Source organism: Equus przewalskii, chromosome 6 (assembly GCF_037783145.1).
Source record: "Equus przewalskii isolate Varuska chromosome 6, EquPr2, whole genome shotgun sequence".
NCBI classification, from domain to species: domain Eukaryota; kingdom Metazoa; phylum Chordata; class Mammalia; order Perissodactyla; family Equidae; genus Equus; species Equus przewalskii.
The window spans coordinates 73,746,595-73,761,550 of record NC_091836.1 but is presented as its reverse complement, the minus strand read 5'-3'; the positions used below and the strand labels follow the sequence as shown (position 1 = coordinate 73,761,550).

At 35.3% G+C, this 14,956-nt stretch overlaps 1 protein-coding gene across 1 annotated transcript; it reads left to right on the top strand.

Annotated features, from left to right (window-relative positions):
* Nucleotides 1–11,881: 11,881 nt before the first annotated feature.
* LOC103554128 (olfactory receptor 51G2-like) lies at nt 11,882–12,856 on the top strand. The gene has a single exon (XM_008525011.2). It carries the CDS (start codon nt 11,882–11,884, stop codon nt 12,854–12,856), a length of 975 nt encoding a protein of 324 aa, XP_008523233.2.
* Nucleotides 12,857–14,956: the final 2,100 nt, after the last annotated feature.

The following is a 14,956-nucleotide window of genomic DNA, read 5'->3' as shown; positions in this document are numbered from 1 at the left end:
TCTAAGCTCATCACAAGTACTAAATGACCTGCCTCTGCTCTATATTTTGTTACAGTAATTCTGAAGATATTTGGAGCTCTATCCTTATACATTGTCATTTTATGTCTTTACACTTCTGCTCAAGCCAAGCCGTCTGACTAGCTGACTGACTCTGACTGTGTCATTTGATCATCCCTCTCTCTTACAAATGTAGTGAATTTCTCTTCAGTCTTCAAAACTTAATCTCAGGTTTCATGTCTTCTAGGAAGTATGCCCTAATCCTTTCAAATAGAATTGAACAAATTTTCTTCTTTGATACCTTTTAATCCTTCTATCTCTGCACCCATGAAGATCTGAATTTTTGATTATTTTTCTGCTCTTTCGACTAGTCTGGAAGTACTTGAGATTACAAGCCTCTTTGTTTCTCTAAAAGAGATTTTTTTTTCTGAAAAATCTTATGTACTATGATAAATAATTTTTGTATACGTGAATGATTGACTTCATTAAGAATGACTGAGATGGGGCTGGCCCCGTGGCCCAGTGGCTAAGCTTGCATGCCCTGCTTAGGCAGCCCAGGGTTTCATAGGTTCGGATCCTGGGCACGGACATGGCACTGCTCATTAAGCCATGCTGAGGCAGCGTCCCACATGCCACAACCAAAGAGACCCACAACTAGAATATACAGCTATCTACTGGGGGGCTTTGGGGAGAAGAAGGAGAAAGAAGAAAAAGGAAGATTGGCAACATTTCTTAGCTCAGGTGCCAATCTCTTAAAAAAATAAAAAAAGAATGACTGAGGTAAGTTGCTTGATTTCACTAAATCAGTTTCCTTTTTAGTAAATTTGTAATAATGATACTACACTGAACGTTGCTGTGAGGATTAATTGTATGACACAGAGCAACAGCACAGAGCACAAGGCCTAAAAGTTATTAATCAGCATTTGTTTCTGAGCTTTCATAATATTCAACTCACATAAAAGTATGCATAAGTGAATTGTAGACATTATAAAATAAAATTCCATATTAACTTAACCAGAAAACACACTGATCATTAAGAAATTTGAAACTATTTCTGTAAAATAATAATATGTTATTTGTATAGTCTAACATTTCACATTAAAATCATATATGGATTTTATTAAAAATCATACTACATGAAAGAAGGTGTATATATATATATGAATGAGATTATATAAACATATGCACATGCATTCAGATTATATATACATATATGTGCACATATATACATATATAACTATCTATATCTATCAAACCTCTTTCATGTGTTATTTATATTTTTAAAAGAATTATAAAAAAAAGTAAGGGCATAGTTGATCAAGGCAATATTCCAGGTCAATAATAGCAGCTTCAATAATAGCAGCTTAAATATGTGTTGGATAAAGAAAAGAGACAGCAGAATCAGTGATAACAAGAGAGGCAGAAAAAGACAGAAACACAGAGGGAGGAAAGAAGGAAAGAAAGGAATATAGGGAGGGAGGGAAGAGGAAAAGAGGAAGTACAGAAGAAAAGAAAGAAGGAAGAAAAAGGAAAGGAAGGGAGGAAAGAAAATTTTAGGAAAAGCGACTTAAAGAACAGTTGATGCCCTGCCTATCTTCATGTACCAGTGGTGAAATTAGTACGTGTTTCCTGGATCCTAGCACTTGAATTTCTATAAGAAAAGAAGCTACATTATTAATATAAATATATGTAAGATAATGTTCATCTAAATGATGTATAAGTATTGAGTGCATTATATTACGTGTGTGTATTTTGTTCCCCTCGAAGTCTAACCAGAAGATGTGTCCTTATACAAATTTTTAAAAGGCGTCACTTTGATTCACTAAAGACTCTATTGTATACATGTATAAATGAGAAATCCCCCTGATAGAGATAAGTTAAAAATACATACATCTTGTTATAAAAATATCCTGCACTTACGCGTAAGCACAGACGCATACACACTCATTCACTTACACATATCTGAGTTCAACTTAGATATCAGTACAAAAACTTCTTTCTTTACCATAAATTCAGTTTCAAACAATAAATTGAATATAATCCCTTTCATTCCCACTCATTAGCCCTGCTTCTTTTGTTTTATTACTGTTTTTTTAATTTATATTTATTTATTTAATTTCTTTTATTTATTTTTTTGAGGAAAATTAGCCCTGAGTTAACATCAGCCACCAATCCTCTTTTTGCTGAGGAAGACTGGCCCTGAGCTAACATCCGTGCCCATCTTCCTCTACTTTATATGTGGGATGCCTGCCACAGCATGGCTTGCCAATTGGTGCCATGTCCACACCCAGGATCCGAACCCCTAGCCACCAAAGCGGAACATGGGAACTTTGCTGCACCACTGGGCAGGCCCATATTTTTATTTTTTATTGGTCAAGTCAGAGACCAAACTCTAAACCAATTCTTATATCAGCTGTGGGAAGGAAAGTTCTATTTCCCCTGCTTCTTCTTTGAATTTATATTATGTTAGGTTAGGTTATATAACCTAACATCAACTATAAAATTTTTGATGAGAACCATGTTTGTGTCAAATGCGATTCTAAACACTGGAGATTCAGACATGTGTGAGAAATAAGACAGCATTAAGGAAGAAACTTTATTGTGGTTTAAAAATTAGCTTTGTCAGTGTTGGCCCCATGGTTCAGTGGTTAAGTTCTCACGTTCTGCTTCAGCAGCCCAGGGTTCTCAGGTTCAGATCCCGGGTGTGGACCTAGCACTGCTTGTCCACCCATGCTGTGGTAGACGTCCCACGTATAAAATAGAGGAAGATGGGCACGGATGTTAGCTCAGGGCCAGTCTTCCTCAGCAAAAAGAGGAGGATTGGCGACAGATGTTAGCTCAGGGCTAATCTTCCTCAAAAAGAACAAAAAGGAAAAAGAAAAAAAAAATCGGCTTTATCACTTCATCCTTATACGATTCAGAGTCATTTAATCTTTCGGAGAACTAAAATTCCTTCTCAAAATATGAGTAATCATACCTAATTTAACGGATATTTAGAAAGATTAAACATAAAACAGAAAAGAGTTTATTATAATGCTGACAGAATTGAAAAACAAAACTTATATAAAAGTTACTCTAAAGAAATACATTGAGGTCTGATTCAGACGTGTATACCAAATTTATGTCTATATCGCCATCACTCTATATATTTTAACTTGGGAATGTAGGAAAAGGCTTCACTGGTAAGTTGCAATTTAAGGAGAATACCGAAGAAGCGTTAGTTGGGGAAAAGCAAATACATTTTCAACAAGAAAAACGACATCTGCAAAATTACAGTGACTTTAAAGAAAGTCAGTTCAGGAATATTATGGCATCTAGTATTATTAATACAGGGTTGAAATTGCATATCAGCAAGTCTCAAAACAATAGCAGAATAGTTCTTCACTCAGGTCAGTTCTATTTTTTCTATTTGAAAACTTAAGTTTGGATTTGAATGGTTATTTTTTCTAAAACACAAATTCCTATTTGAATATGTTGGAACTTATAAAGAATATGACAAACATTACTAATAGGCATGAGCTAAACACTCTGATTGGGAAAAGCTCTTTTGCTTAATTGGGTGGGGGGACTCTCCAAAACGTGCCAAAGCATTTGATGTTCCCCTTGATTCAGCACTTAAAAACAGAATTTACTGATTTAGTCAAATCTAATGCATGTTTGCAAATGAAATTCATGAGATGTTGGTTTCAGGACTCACAGGAAAGTTATCAAAACAAGAAACACAGTCCGTGAAACTTATGAATCTAAAATCCAGCTGTGCAAACACAATATGCACATATAGTATTAACATATATTCTTTAACCTGGTCATAGCTACAATAATCATTACTTAGCAGAAAACATAGATCAAATAAAACCAATCATTCAAATTTAAAATGTGCTACTTATCAAACAAGATTCTCTAAGCAAATTAACTTCGGAATCTCAAACATCTGAACTCAACAGCACTGACCATTTCTGTTGGTCTCTTTACCCTGGAAAGCTGGTTATTATTAAACCAATTTACTTGAATGAACATTCACAAGTTTACAACAGGCGATGATATTACTTATCTCTGAAATACTTTACTCACTGCACAGTGAAGGACCTTTTCACTTTCAGATGTGTCTGTTGGCAGGATTGTCTTTCCCTGTAAGACACAGAACTCCGTAGCTCAGTGTGGAGTAGAGCCTTACTTCAAGGACATGGTTCTCTAACAGTGCTTTACAAGCCACAAGAGAGGGTTTCCCAGGTGTCTGGAAGGCTGTGCTGGGACTAACAGAGCCCTGGTGTTTCCCAAATATCATAGGCAAGAACATAAGTTTATTTTCACCCCAAAGGATCTGAGAAAGGAGGGAGCATATCTTAGGTATTATACATCTTAGCACATCATTTTGTACTGGAAAAACCAAAAGCTCTCATTTTATTGAAACACAGAAGGTCTGAGAGATTTTTTCCTTTATTGTATGAAAAGCAATCTAGAATGAAAACATATAAATCAGAACTATGTTTAGACAATATCAACTATTAGAAATGTTAAGTTATTTAGCAAATAGAATAATAACTACGTAAAGTATTTAATACAAATATATAAATGCATGTTACGAAAACTTAAAATATGCAGAATTATTTCATGTAATTTGGGAGCAAAGACTAATTCTTTTTCCCAGAAGTAACAAAAAACTGTGTCTAAATTTATCTTTCTGAATAGAAAATAAAATAATTTAGTGCATGTCATCAGATTATACCCTTCTATACCTTGTGTTTTTCTCTCAAGAATTTATTAAAGGCATATTTCCATGACAGTACAAAAAATATCCCTCTGTGTTTAAAAAGAAATACTTAATATTGCCTAATAGGAATGTAATAGAATGCATTAAGCATTTATCTGATTTTTAAAACTTTTTGGTGGGGAAGATTGTCCCTGAGCTAACATCCTTGCCAATCTTCCTCTACTTTGTATGTGGGATGCTGCCACAGCATGGCTTGATAAGTCATGTGTAGGTCTGTGCCCAGGATTTGAACCTGTGAAACCTGGGCAGCAGAAGCAGAGTGCACGAACTTAACCTCTATGCCACTGAGCCAGCCTTTCTCTGAATTTTTAGATTGTTTATATTTTACAGTTACAAATAATTATTCCATCTTAGTACATATCACTTTGTATGTGTATTTCTATGGGAGAGAATGCTCAAGTTAAATTGCTGGATCAAAGTATATTCATTTTAGATATTTAATTCCTGTCAAACTTCGAAAAATGTTGAATAAATTTACATCCACAGAGTTGTAAAGATTTGTCTTCTTTTGCTTCACACTTGCCAATGTCTTAAATTCTGACATGCTAGACAAAAACAAACAAGTGCTGGGCCAGCTCAGTGGCTGGTGTAGTGGTTAAGTTTTTGTGCTCCGCTTTTGTAGCCCAGGATTTGTAGCTTTGGATCCCAGGTGTGGACCTGTGTACCACTTATCAAGCCATGCTGTGGCAGGTGTCCCACATGTAAAATAGAGAAAGATGGGCATAAATGTTCGCTCAGGGCCAATCTTCCTCAGCAAAAAGAGGAGGATTGGAGGCAGATGTTTGCTCAGGGCTAATCTTCCTTACCAAAAAAATAAATAAATAAAAAAGTGCATTGCTATTAATTTATATTGTTATAATTGATTATTAGTAAAGACAAAAATCTTTTTTTATCTATTGTTGGGCAATTTGTTCATTTTCATTTGTAAATTGACCAACCAACCAGGTATTTCTAAACATTCAAATGGTTATTTACAGAGACAGTCTTAGCTCAAGTCTACCTTTATTTTGTAAAATAGGTGCAACCCAATTCTTTTTCAGCAAATATGTTTATGTAGGCACTTGTTTAGGGGACAGTATGAAATCCACACTTCTAAACCAGGAGCCCATTCACAGTAGCCCTCAAAACCATTTTATCTCTTTGTATCCTTGTTCTGATTCCGCCTACACTGTGACAAAATATTTCTATCTAAGATTATGCTGAGGAAGACTAGATGGTAAAACTCATAGTATTTACCCCTTTCTTTTGTTTTTATGCAAAGCAGCTTATTGAAGTATAGCAATATAGTAAATTTCACCATTTTTAGGTGTACAGTTTTCAGTTTTAACAAATATATATACCTTCATGTGAACATCACTAAGATCAAAATGTACATATTTTAATCACTCCAAAAATGTCCCGTATGCTGCTTTGAGGAACTCTTTCCCCACCAACTTTAGGCCCTGGAAACCATTTTTGTAATCTCTGTCTCTATAGTTTTCCAGAATGCCATAAAACCCAAATTATACAGTAATAGTTATTGTGTTTTAATGCCTTGACTTAGCATTATGCTCTTGAGATTCAGCCATGTTGTTGCATGTATAGGAAATTCATTGATTTTTACTAAAAGCAAATAGTGTTATGATACGAAGCTACATTATAATTTGTTTATTCATTCACCATTTGATGGATATTTGTGTTTTGAGTTTTGGGCAGTTATGAATACAGTTCATTCAGGTAACAGGTATATCTGTGGACATGATTATATTTTAGTTGGTTAAAGACCTGTGAGTAAGGATGCTGCGTCTAACATACCATTTTGCATTCTCATCATCAATACGTAAGTGTGAAAGTTGCTCCAAATTCTTGTGAGAGTTTATTTTCAGATACTCTAAAAGCTTTGTAGGTGCAGACAGGTAGCAGTTTTAATTTGCATCTCTTTGATGATTGATGGTATTGAATATCTTTTCATAAATTTTGTCAGTATTTTTTCTTTGGTAAAGTGTTCAATATTTTCCCTTTTTTATGCTGGTATTTATTTTCTAATTATTAAGTTGTGAGATTTTGTTGTATATTCTGGACACGTCTTTTTGGAGATATGCCTTGTGCAAATACTTTGTCCAGTCTGTGAACTGCTATTTCATTGTCTTAACTGCATCATTAGAAAAGTACTTTTAATTTTGTAGAAGTAAAATTTATGGTTTTCTTTTTCTTTCAAGGTGATGTGTTTTGACTAATGAGAAGTAATAACCCTTTCCTCTTGTTTTCTTCTAGAAGTTTTACAGTTTTAGAGTTCATATCCATGTCTGTGATCTGGTTTTAATTAATTTCTGTAAAGACAGTCATTCTCTATTGAATTACACAGGCATCTGTGTTAAAAACAAAATGACCATAAAAGTATGTCTCTTTTGGGAATCTTTATTCTTTTTTATTAGTATGTATACCTATTCTTTCACCATTACTACAGTCTTGATTACAGTATTTAAAAATATTCTTGAAATCAATTAGCATAAATCTTCAACTTTTTCTTCTAAATTGTTTACATATCTTATTTCTTTTGTTTTTCCATTTAAATTTTACAGCCAGTTTGCTGATTTCTAAAAATTCATCTGTTGGTATTTAGAGTGGTATGTCATTAAATCTGGAGAACAATTTTGGGAGAATTGATTAAAACATTAATGACTCTTCTGATTTATATAGGAAGTATATCTTCTCATTTTCTCAGGTATTTGATTCCTTATATCACTTTTTAAAACAGATTTCAGCTATAAATCTTGTATGTATTTTGGATGCATTATAACTAAAATTTTAATGCATCATACTACTGATGCAATTGAATTTTTATTACAATTTTCAGTTGCTCATTTCTAGTACGTAGAAATGCATTGTTTTTTTAATTTCCCATAAACTTGCTAAACTTACTTATCAGTTTCAATGACTTTTTGTGTAGACCTCTTGAGATTTTACACACAGAAAATCACAACATTATGCGTAGTGATACATAAATGTCAATTAGGTCAAATTGGCTAATAGTGTTGTTCGTGTCTTCTATATTCTCAATATCGTAAATTTGCACCAAGGGAAAGCTTTCTAAGCCAATCAAGTATGAAAGGGTTGCTTAAAAACAAGTGTTCCTCTGGGCACAGCTGGGTGGTGTAGTCATTAAGTTCACTTGCTCGCTTCGGAGGCCAGGGGTTTGAAGGTTGGGATCCCAGACACGGACCTAGCACTGCTTGTAAAGCCATGCTGTAGGGGTATCCACATAAAATAGAGGAAGATTGGCACAGATGTTAGCTCAGTGACAATCTTCCTCAAGCAAAAATAGGAAGATTGGCAACAGATGATGGATGCCCGAAACTTTGGATAGTACTAAACCCTATATATATTATGTTTTTCTCTATGCATACGTATCTATGATAAAGTTTAATTGGCAAGGGCCAAGCTTCCTCACAAAAAAATACAAAAACCAAATAAAAAAACAAGGGTTCCTCATTCATGATAAAATACAATCTCACTATTTGGGAGCTCAATGTCGACATGAGATTTATCTCACTGTTGCCTCACGGAGATACCTAAGCAGGAGACTCAAGAAACCTGTGTCTCGAACCACAGTGTGAAGGCATCGTTCTTGGAACGTATCCCCTGCAGGTAAGGAAGGACTACTGTATTCAAATAAACTAGAAAATTGGCCAGCTACTGCCCCTCTATGCATTGAATAGCAACCTCAAGAGGGCCTGAAAACTTTGCTTCAGGTATTTTATCTCATATACATTAGTGCCTTCATACTTTCTGAGTATTGTTCCCAAATGGATATAACAAGCTTCAGGTTGAGAAGAACTCAAGGTGACAGCTGGTCTACCTACATATACACTCAAGTGTTCATATAATTGAATCCCCTGCATAGCAATAAATTAGCTGTTTTAGGGAAGAAACAAATTAATTCAAATCAGACCCTATACAACTTATAACTTTGCTCTTAATTTTAAGTACGTTGAATTAGAAGGAGACTATACTCTGGAACCAGAATGACCATTGAATCCTAGATTATTTACCTACCTAGATTAACTGTCTTATTTGAGGTCAGCAGTTTATTTTTACATCAGTTTCTTCAAAGATAAAAGAAGTTAAAACTAGTTAGCTTAGTTGTTGTGAGAGATAAATGCCATAATATATGTAAAAAAAACCCATTTATAGTACTTTTTAAAATTCCTTAGCCCAAATGTATTTAAGGAAACTCTTCTGAAGCAGCCATAACATTTATTGCTACTTTAATTTGTATTGAAATTTTATTTGTTGTGATAACTGCAGATTCACATACAGTTGTCAGAAATAAGTTGAAAGGAGTAAGATACTGTGAGCACTTTATGCATTTTTTTCTAACAGTAGCATTGAAAACTATAGTACAATATGGAAATCACAATACTATCTTGGATACGTTTACTATTTTATTCAGGTTCCCCAGTTTTACTTGTACTTATATGTGTATATCTGTATTTGCTACTACCCGATTTTTACTTTCATTGAATTTTGGCCAGTACTATAAGTATCTTTGATCTTTGTGTCATGGTCCTAAAAGATTATATTCCTGTTGACAAAACTACATGTCAAAAAAGGCCCACTGCCATATATTTATGTATTTATGTAAAGTAGTGGTGTATTAGGGGGATGAAGGATGATGGCGGGGAAGCAAAGAAGTTTACCATTTCTGAATACTAAGGTAATTTCTATTTATACTGAAGAGCGTTTTATGTCTGAAGCATATTGTATGAATTGCACTAATATTAAAATTTGTTGAGGGGCCTTTGATGAGATAAACTTTTCATATTTTCTTAAATATATTACAGAAAATATGGATGTTCCCAAAGTGTACATAATTAATTTTTAAATTGATTTTGAACAGAATTGAGCTCATGCTATCGATTATTGACATCTACCATGTGAAACTCTGTGTGGATTGGTTTGATTTTCAGCTTATCAGACACAAAAATTACCCAGAACTTGGGCTATTCTTGGAGCACTTCTAGGAAGTAAAAAGGGTTAATGATAATTCTCAGATCCAGAAGAGATGGAGGCCCAGGGGATTCCTATTTTCAGGGGAGAGCTGTATGAATAATAAAGCAGCTCAAATGAGGCTGCAGGCATTCTTGATCTTGGACATGGAAGAAAAAGCTGTCACAGTAGGACTTTAGCAACCATGCTGTCTTAAGATGCCAAGTGAGAGAGAAATAAGGTTTACCTTAACTGAATTTGAAATATAGCTCAGATCGAAGAGACTTGGATGAATTAGTGAGTAGAGAAACCATAGCCTGGAATACAAGGAAGCACAGCCATCTTGGGATTGTTTCTCTGTGCAAAACTATTCGTAATTTGTTTTCTTTAAAACCCTGAGATGTTTGGACAATAATACTGAACCACATAGAAGGAAGTGGGCTTAAAGTATTCTTGAATTAGGGAAGTGGAGCACCATCCCTGCCTACGGCAACATGGAATATGAGGTTCAGCCTCATCCCTGAACATGAACATCTCTTAAGATCAGGAGAAATATATTCTGAAAACACCAAAGAAATCGTGGATGGGAAAAGGCATTGAAAAGAACTGGGGCAGCAGATGCTTAACTCTAAGTGGCACAACAATTAGAGTAGGCAGCCTATGCTCTCATCAAATGGAGAGAGAGTTTTCTATACCATCTTCCATCTTCTCTGTCCCAGCTTAATTCTGGATTTAAAAACAAAACAAAACAACCTGTTAAAGCCTCTGAGATTTTACTTTTATTTCCCTCATTCTTTTTTTTTTTTTAGGTTGCATGTAGGATATTAATTAATCACTTTGATCACTTCTGAAAGTCTCACCCAAAATGATCCAGATTGAGAATTTGAAAAGTTGAATATTATTCCAAATGAAAGCCAAAAGCAGCGGACAGGATCCTTATGCTTCCTATCTTTACTATCAGGGCAAGGAGGGTGAGAGTGGGAGGAAGAGTTGTTTATTTTTATTATTTTCTCTAGTACTCTTCTCTCTTCAAGAATTGGACTCAAGGGACATTTTAACTGAAACACTTGGGAAGTGCTTAGGCTACTACAGCTAGAGTCTGTAAGCTTCCACGCAGACAGTGAAGATTTTGAAGTGCCTATCTCGATAAAGATCTACAAAAAATACCAGTAATGACACTAGTGAGTGAGGAGAGGTGAGAAATTGGGATGATTAGTATATACAAACATTTATTGTTTGTGAGGATGACTGCGAATGGGTGTGAAGAGTGCGTATGTAATATTTATTTAGTTTCTTTGTAAAATAGAAATAGAAATAAATTAGTACAAACTAATAAAAATGCACTCAAAATAAAAAGCTTAAATTTTATTAAAGAAACAGATTATGTCAAATGCATATAAAGTTTTCTAAATGATTATATTCAATGTCTGCATGCATCTATTTGCAGAAAAATAGTAGATCACGACACGCTATTGTTCAGGAGTCTGAATCATTGTTGATCAAGGCAAAGAAATTCCATAAAAGAGGATTCTACTATAATTACAGGGTAAGGTGTGATCTACCTTACTTTTATTGAGGATTTCTCTTAAAATGATTTGTTTTTAATTTTGCATTTTAAAACACCTTTATACCAATTTTACGACCTAGGTAAATTACAGGATAAATGCCCCTCGATAAACAGGTGGATAAAGGAAATGTGGTATATACATACACGAAATATTATTCAGCCTTTAAAAAGAAGGAAATCCTGCCATTTGCAACAGTATGGAGGAACCTGGAAGATATTATGCTAAGTGAAAACAACCACATACAGAAGGACAAATACTACATGATACCACTTATTTAAGGAATCTAAAATTGTCAAACTAATAGAAACAGAGAGTAGAATGTGCTTTTTCTTCCATCCACTGGGCTAACACCTGGATTATTTGATCCATAGAGGAAGAATTTTCTAGTTTAGACTCAGATTATATGTAGATGAGTGTTATAGGTCAGTGTTGGTTTAAAATAAAAGCTTTTGTAAGGTTAGTAATCACTTATTCCAAGGTATATACACTCAAAGTGTAAAAATTACAGAGTCAAATTTTGACATCTGTGTCTGGGATAATGCACTTCATTCTAGGAAAGGCATGCGACCCTGGCATGATGCTTTATATCAATAACAACACCTCCGCAATCTCCACCTTCCTAGTGACAGGCATACCTGGGCTGGAGGGGGTGCATGTCTGGATCTCCATACCCTTCTGTGTGATGTTCTTCATTACCTTGGTGGGCAACATGTCCATCATGACAGTGATCTTGCAGGAACAGACTCTCCATGCACCTATGTACCTCTTCCTGGCCATGCTAGCTGCCTCTGATCTAGGTCTGTCCCTCTTCACTTTCCCCACAATGCTGAGGATCTTCTGGCTAGATGCTCGAGAGCTCACCTTCTCTGTTTGCTTCACTCAAATGTTTTTTATTCACTCCTTCCAAGATTTTGAGTCAGCTGTGATACTGGCGATGGCCTTTGACTGCTATGTGGCCATTTCTCATCCATTGCACTATTGCTCCATCTTTACTAACAGTGTAATTGCCAGGATAGGTTTAGCTATTGTTGTGCGCACCTTGACTCTACAAGTGCCCCTCCCCATCCTCTTGAGGAGGCTGTGCTTCTGTAACTCCAATGTACTTTCTCATTCCTACTGCCTGCATCCTGACCTCATAAAACTCTCCTGCTCCAACACTGAGATCAGTAGCATCTTTGGACTGTTTGTGGTGCTGTCCACTATGGGACTTGATTTTGTCCTCATTATCATTTCATATGTTCTGATACTGAAAACTGTACTGACCATTGCATCCCATGGTGGCCGCCTCAAGGCTCTCAACACCTGTATTTCCCACCTCTGTGCTGTGATCCTCTTCTTCACACCCATGATCTGCCTGTCTATGTTGCACCGCTTTGGCCCAAAGCTTCCCTCACACATCTACATGACCATGGCCAACATGCATTTTCTCATTCCTCCTCTGATGAACCCCATTGTGTATGTGGTGAAAACCAAGCAGATACGAGACAAAATTCTGAAACTTTTATCAAAAAAGGACAAGAGGAATCCCAAGTTACGTTTATTTCATAAATGAGTGCGTTCAAAGAAAGAAAGAATGCTTTCTGAAACAAAAACAAAGTGCCTGATGATATTTCAAATGCACGCAAAGCTTCTGTTTGACCACTGACTCTTCTGAATTGTATAGGATATTAGGTTGGAAGAACTTTAAAACAATTTCTATTCATTTTTTTGCCACAGCATGGCTGCCAACGAGTGGTGTAGGTCCATGCCCAAGAACCAAACCCAGGCCGCCAAACGTAGCACGTGGAACTTACCCACTATGCCATGGGGTTGGCCCAAAACTGTTTCTATTCTATGACTTGAACCAATATACATTGAACAATAAAAATTATTCAGTAAATTAAAAATTTGAAATAATTAGCTTTTTCTTAGCCCAATGGTTGATATATTTTGGTCAGAGAAATTTGTATTCTTATAACTTATCTTGGACAGGGTGAATAAAGTAACTGTTGTTATCATCTGTATATATTTGATAGGGTGATAGTTATTTAGTGAATACGTACTTTATCCTTGACTTTTTGTGGAGCTGGAAATACACAGTGAACTAAACAAAGTTCTTGCCGTCGCAGTGGTTTGATTTCGTGATTTTATTGTTGTTGAAGTAGGGAAAAACAGGAAACAAACCCATAAACGAATGAGTATCTAATATTGCTATTGAAAAGAACTATAAAACCATGAAATTTACAATGTCAATAATCTCTACCTAAATTTGATGTATCAGCATTTCTATTGCCAGACTCGAAGAATCATCATCATCTGGAAACAGTGCAATTTTCTAATCTGGGATGTCAATCTGTAGCATAATGTTCTATCTTTCAAACATGCTCACTCCTGGACTTCACAGCCTCTAACCTTTGTCCTTCAGATCTCCAATCTCGGTTCTCACCTTTCTAAGTCTATGGCAACCATCATTATTTCATTGTCTTTCATATTCACTATCGACCATGCATACTTCAGGAAAAGCTTCATCAGAATTCCTCTTTTCTTGTTTTTTGTACTTTTTAACTCTAAACTTAAGTTTGGAACCAATTTAAATATCTTCACATTTTCTGCTCTAACACCTGTATTTTTGAGTTCTAATTAAGAATAACACTAGATTTTTGAATAAAGGAAATTATTATATTTTTATACTTAGCATATGTGTGTATAAATATGTTATATACGTATAAGCATAGATAATAAGTATATTGAAGAGATTCTAGAACTGCATATTCTACCCATCTCCTCTACATCCTCAGACTTAACTCCAGTCTCTGCGTGAGACCTGATGGAATCATTTCATGATAACTTTTATCCGTATGTATATGACACTCTCATCTCATCCCTTGAATTTAACCCTCATATAGCTGCATACAATTCCTTTTGACCTTCATTCTGCTGTTTCAATCAAATCTTTATCCTCTCTCTTCTTATATCTTTATTTCCTCCTTGGTAGGCTAAATACAGGCCCACCAAATATCTCCATGTCTTAACCTGTGAATAGGTTACCTTATGTGGCAGAAGAAACTTTGTAGATGTGATTAAATTAAGGATCTTGACATGGGGAGACTATCTTGAATTTTCTGAGTGGGCCTGATGGAATCACAGGGTCCTTGTACGAGGGAGGCAGGAGGTCAGAGGGGAGGGAAGAGACTATGTTGATGGTTTTGAAGATTCAGGAACGAGGTCACGGGCAAAGGAACACAAATATGCCTTAGAAGCTGGAAAAGGCAAGACAACAGATTCCTCCCCGTAGACTACAGAAAGAACCTGCCCTGTAGTTACCTTGATATTAGCCTGGTAAGCCTCGTTTTTGATATTTAAACTCCAGAACTGTAAAATAACAATATTGTGCTGTTTTAAGCCACTGGGTTTGTGGTAAATTGTTGTAGCAACAATAGAAAGTAAATACATCTCCCTTACTAAGCATGAATTTACTATACTTCTTTAATAGGAAATAATTTTCTCCAGCCACTCTTTCTCCACTAGGTACTTTACAACAGTTTAAAAATTTTCTCAAGATGCTCACTTCACAAAATAAACTCTTACTAACCATATGGCTGTCACTAGGTACTTAGTCTCTTGTTTCCCTTGGCTCATAATTAAGCTATTTGAAAAATTCTATGCATTAATT

Excerpts from the sequence above, each read along its gene's own strand:
- LOC103554128 (XM_008525011.2), top strand. The coding sequence starts at position 11,882 with ATGCTTTATATCAATAACAACACCTCCGCAATCTCCACCTTCCTAGTG.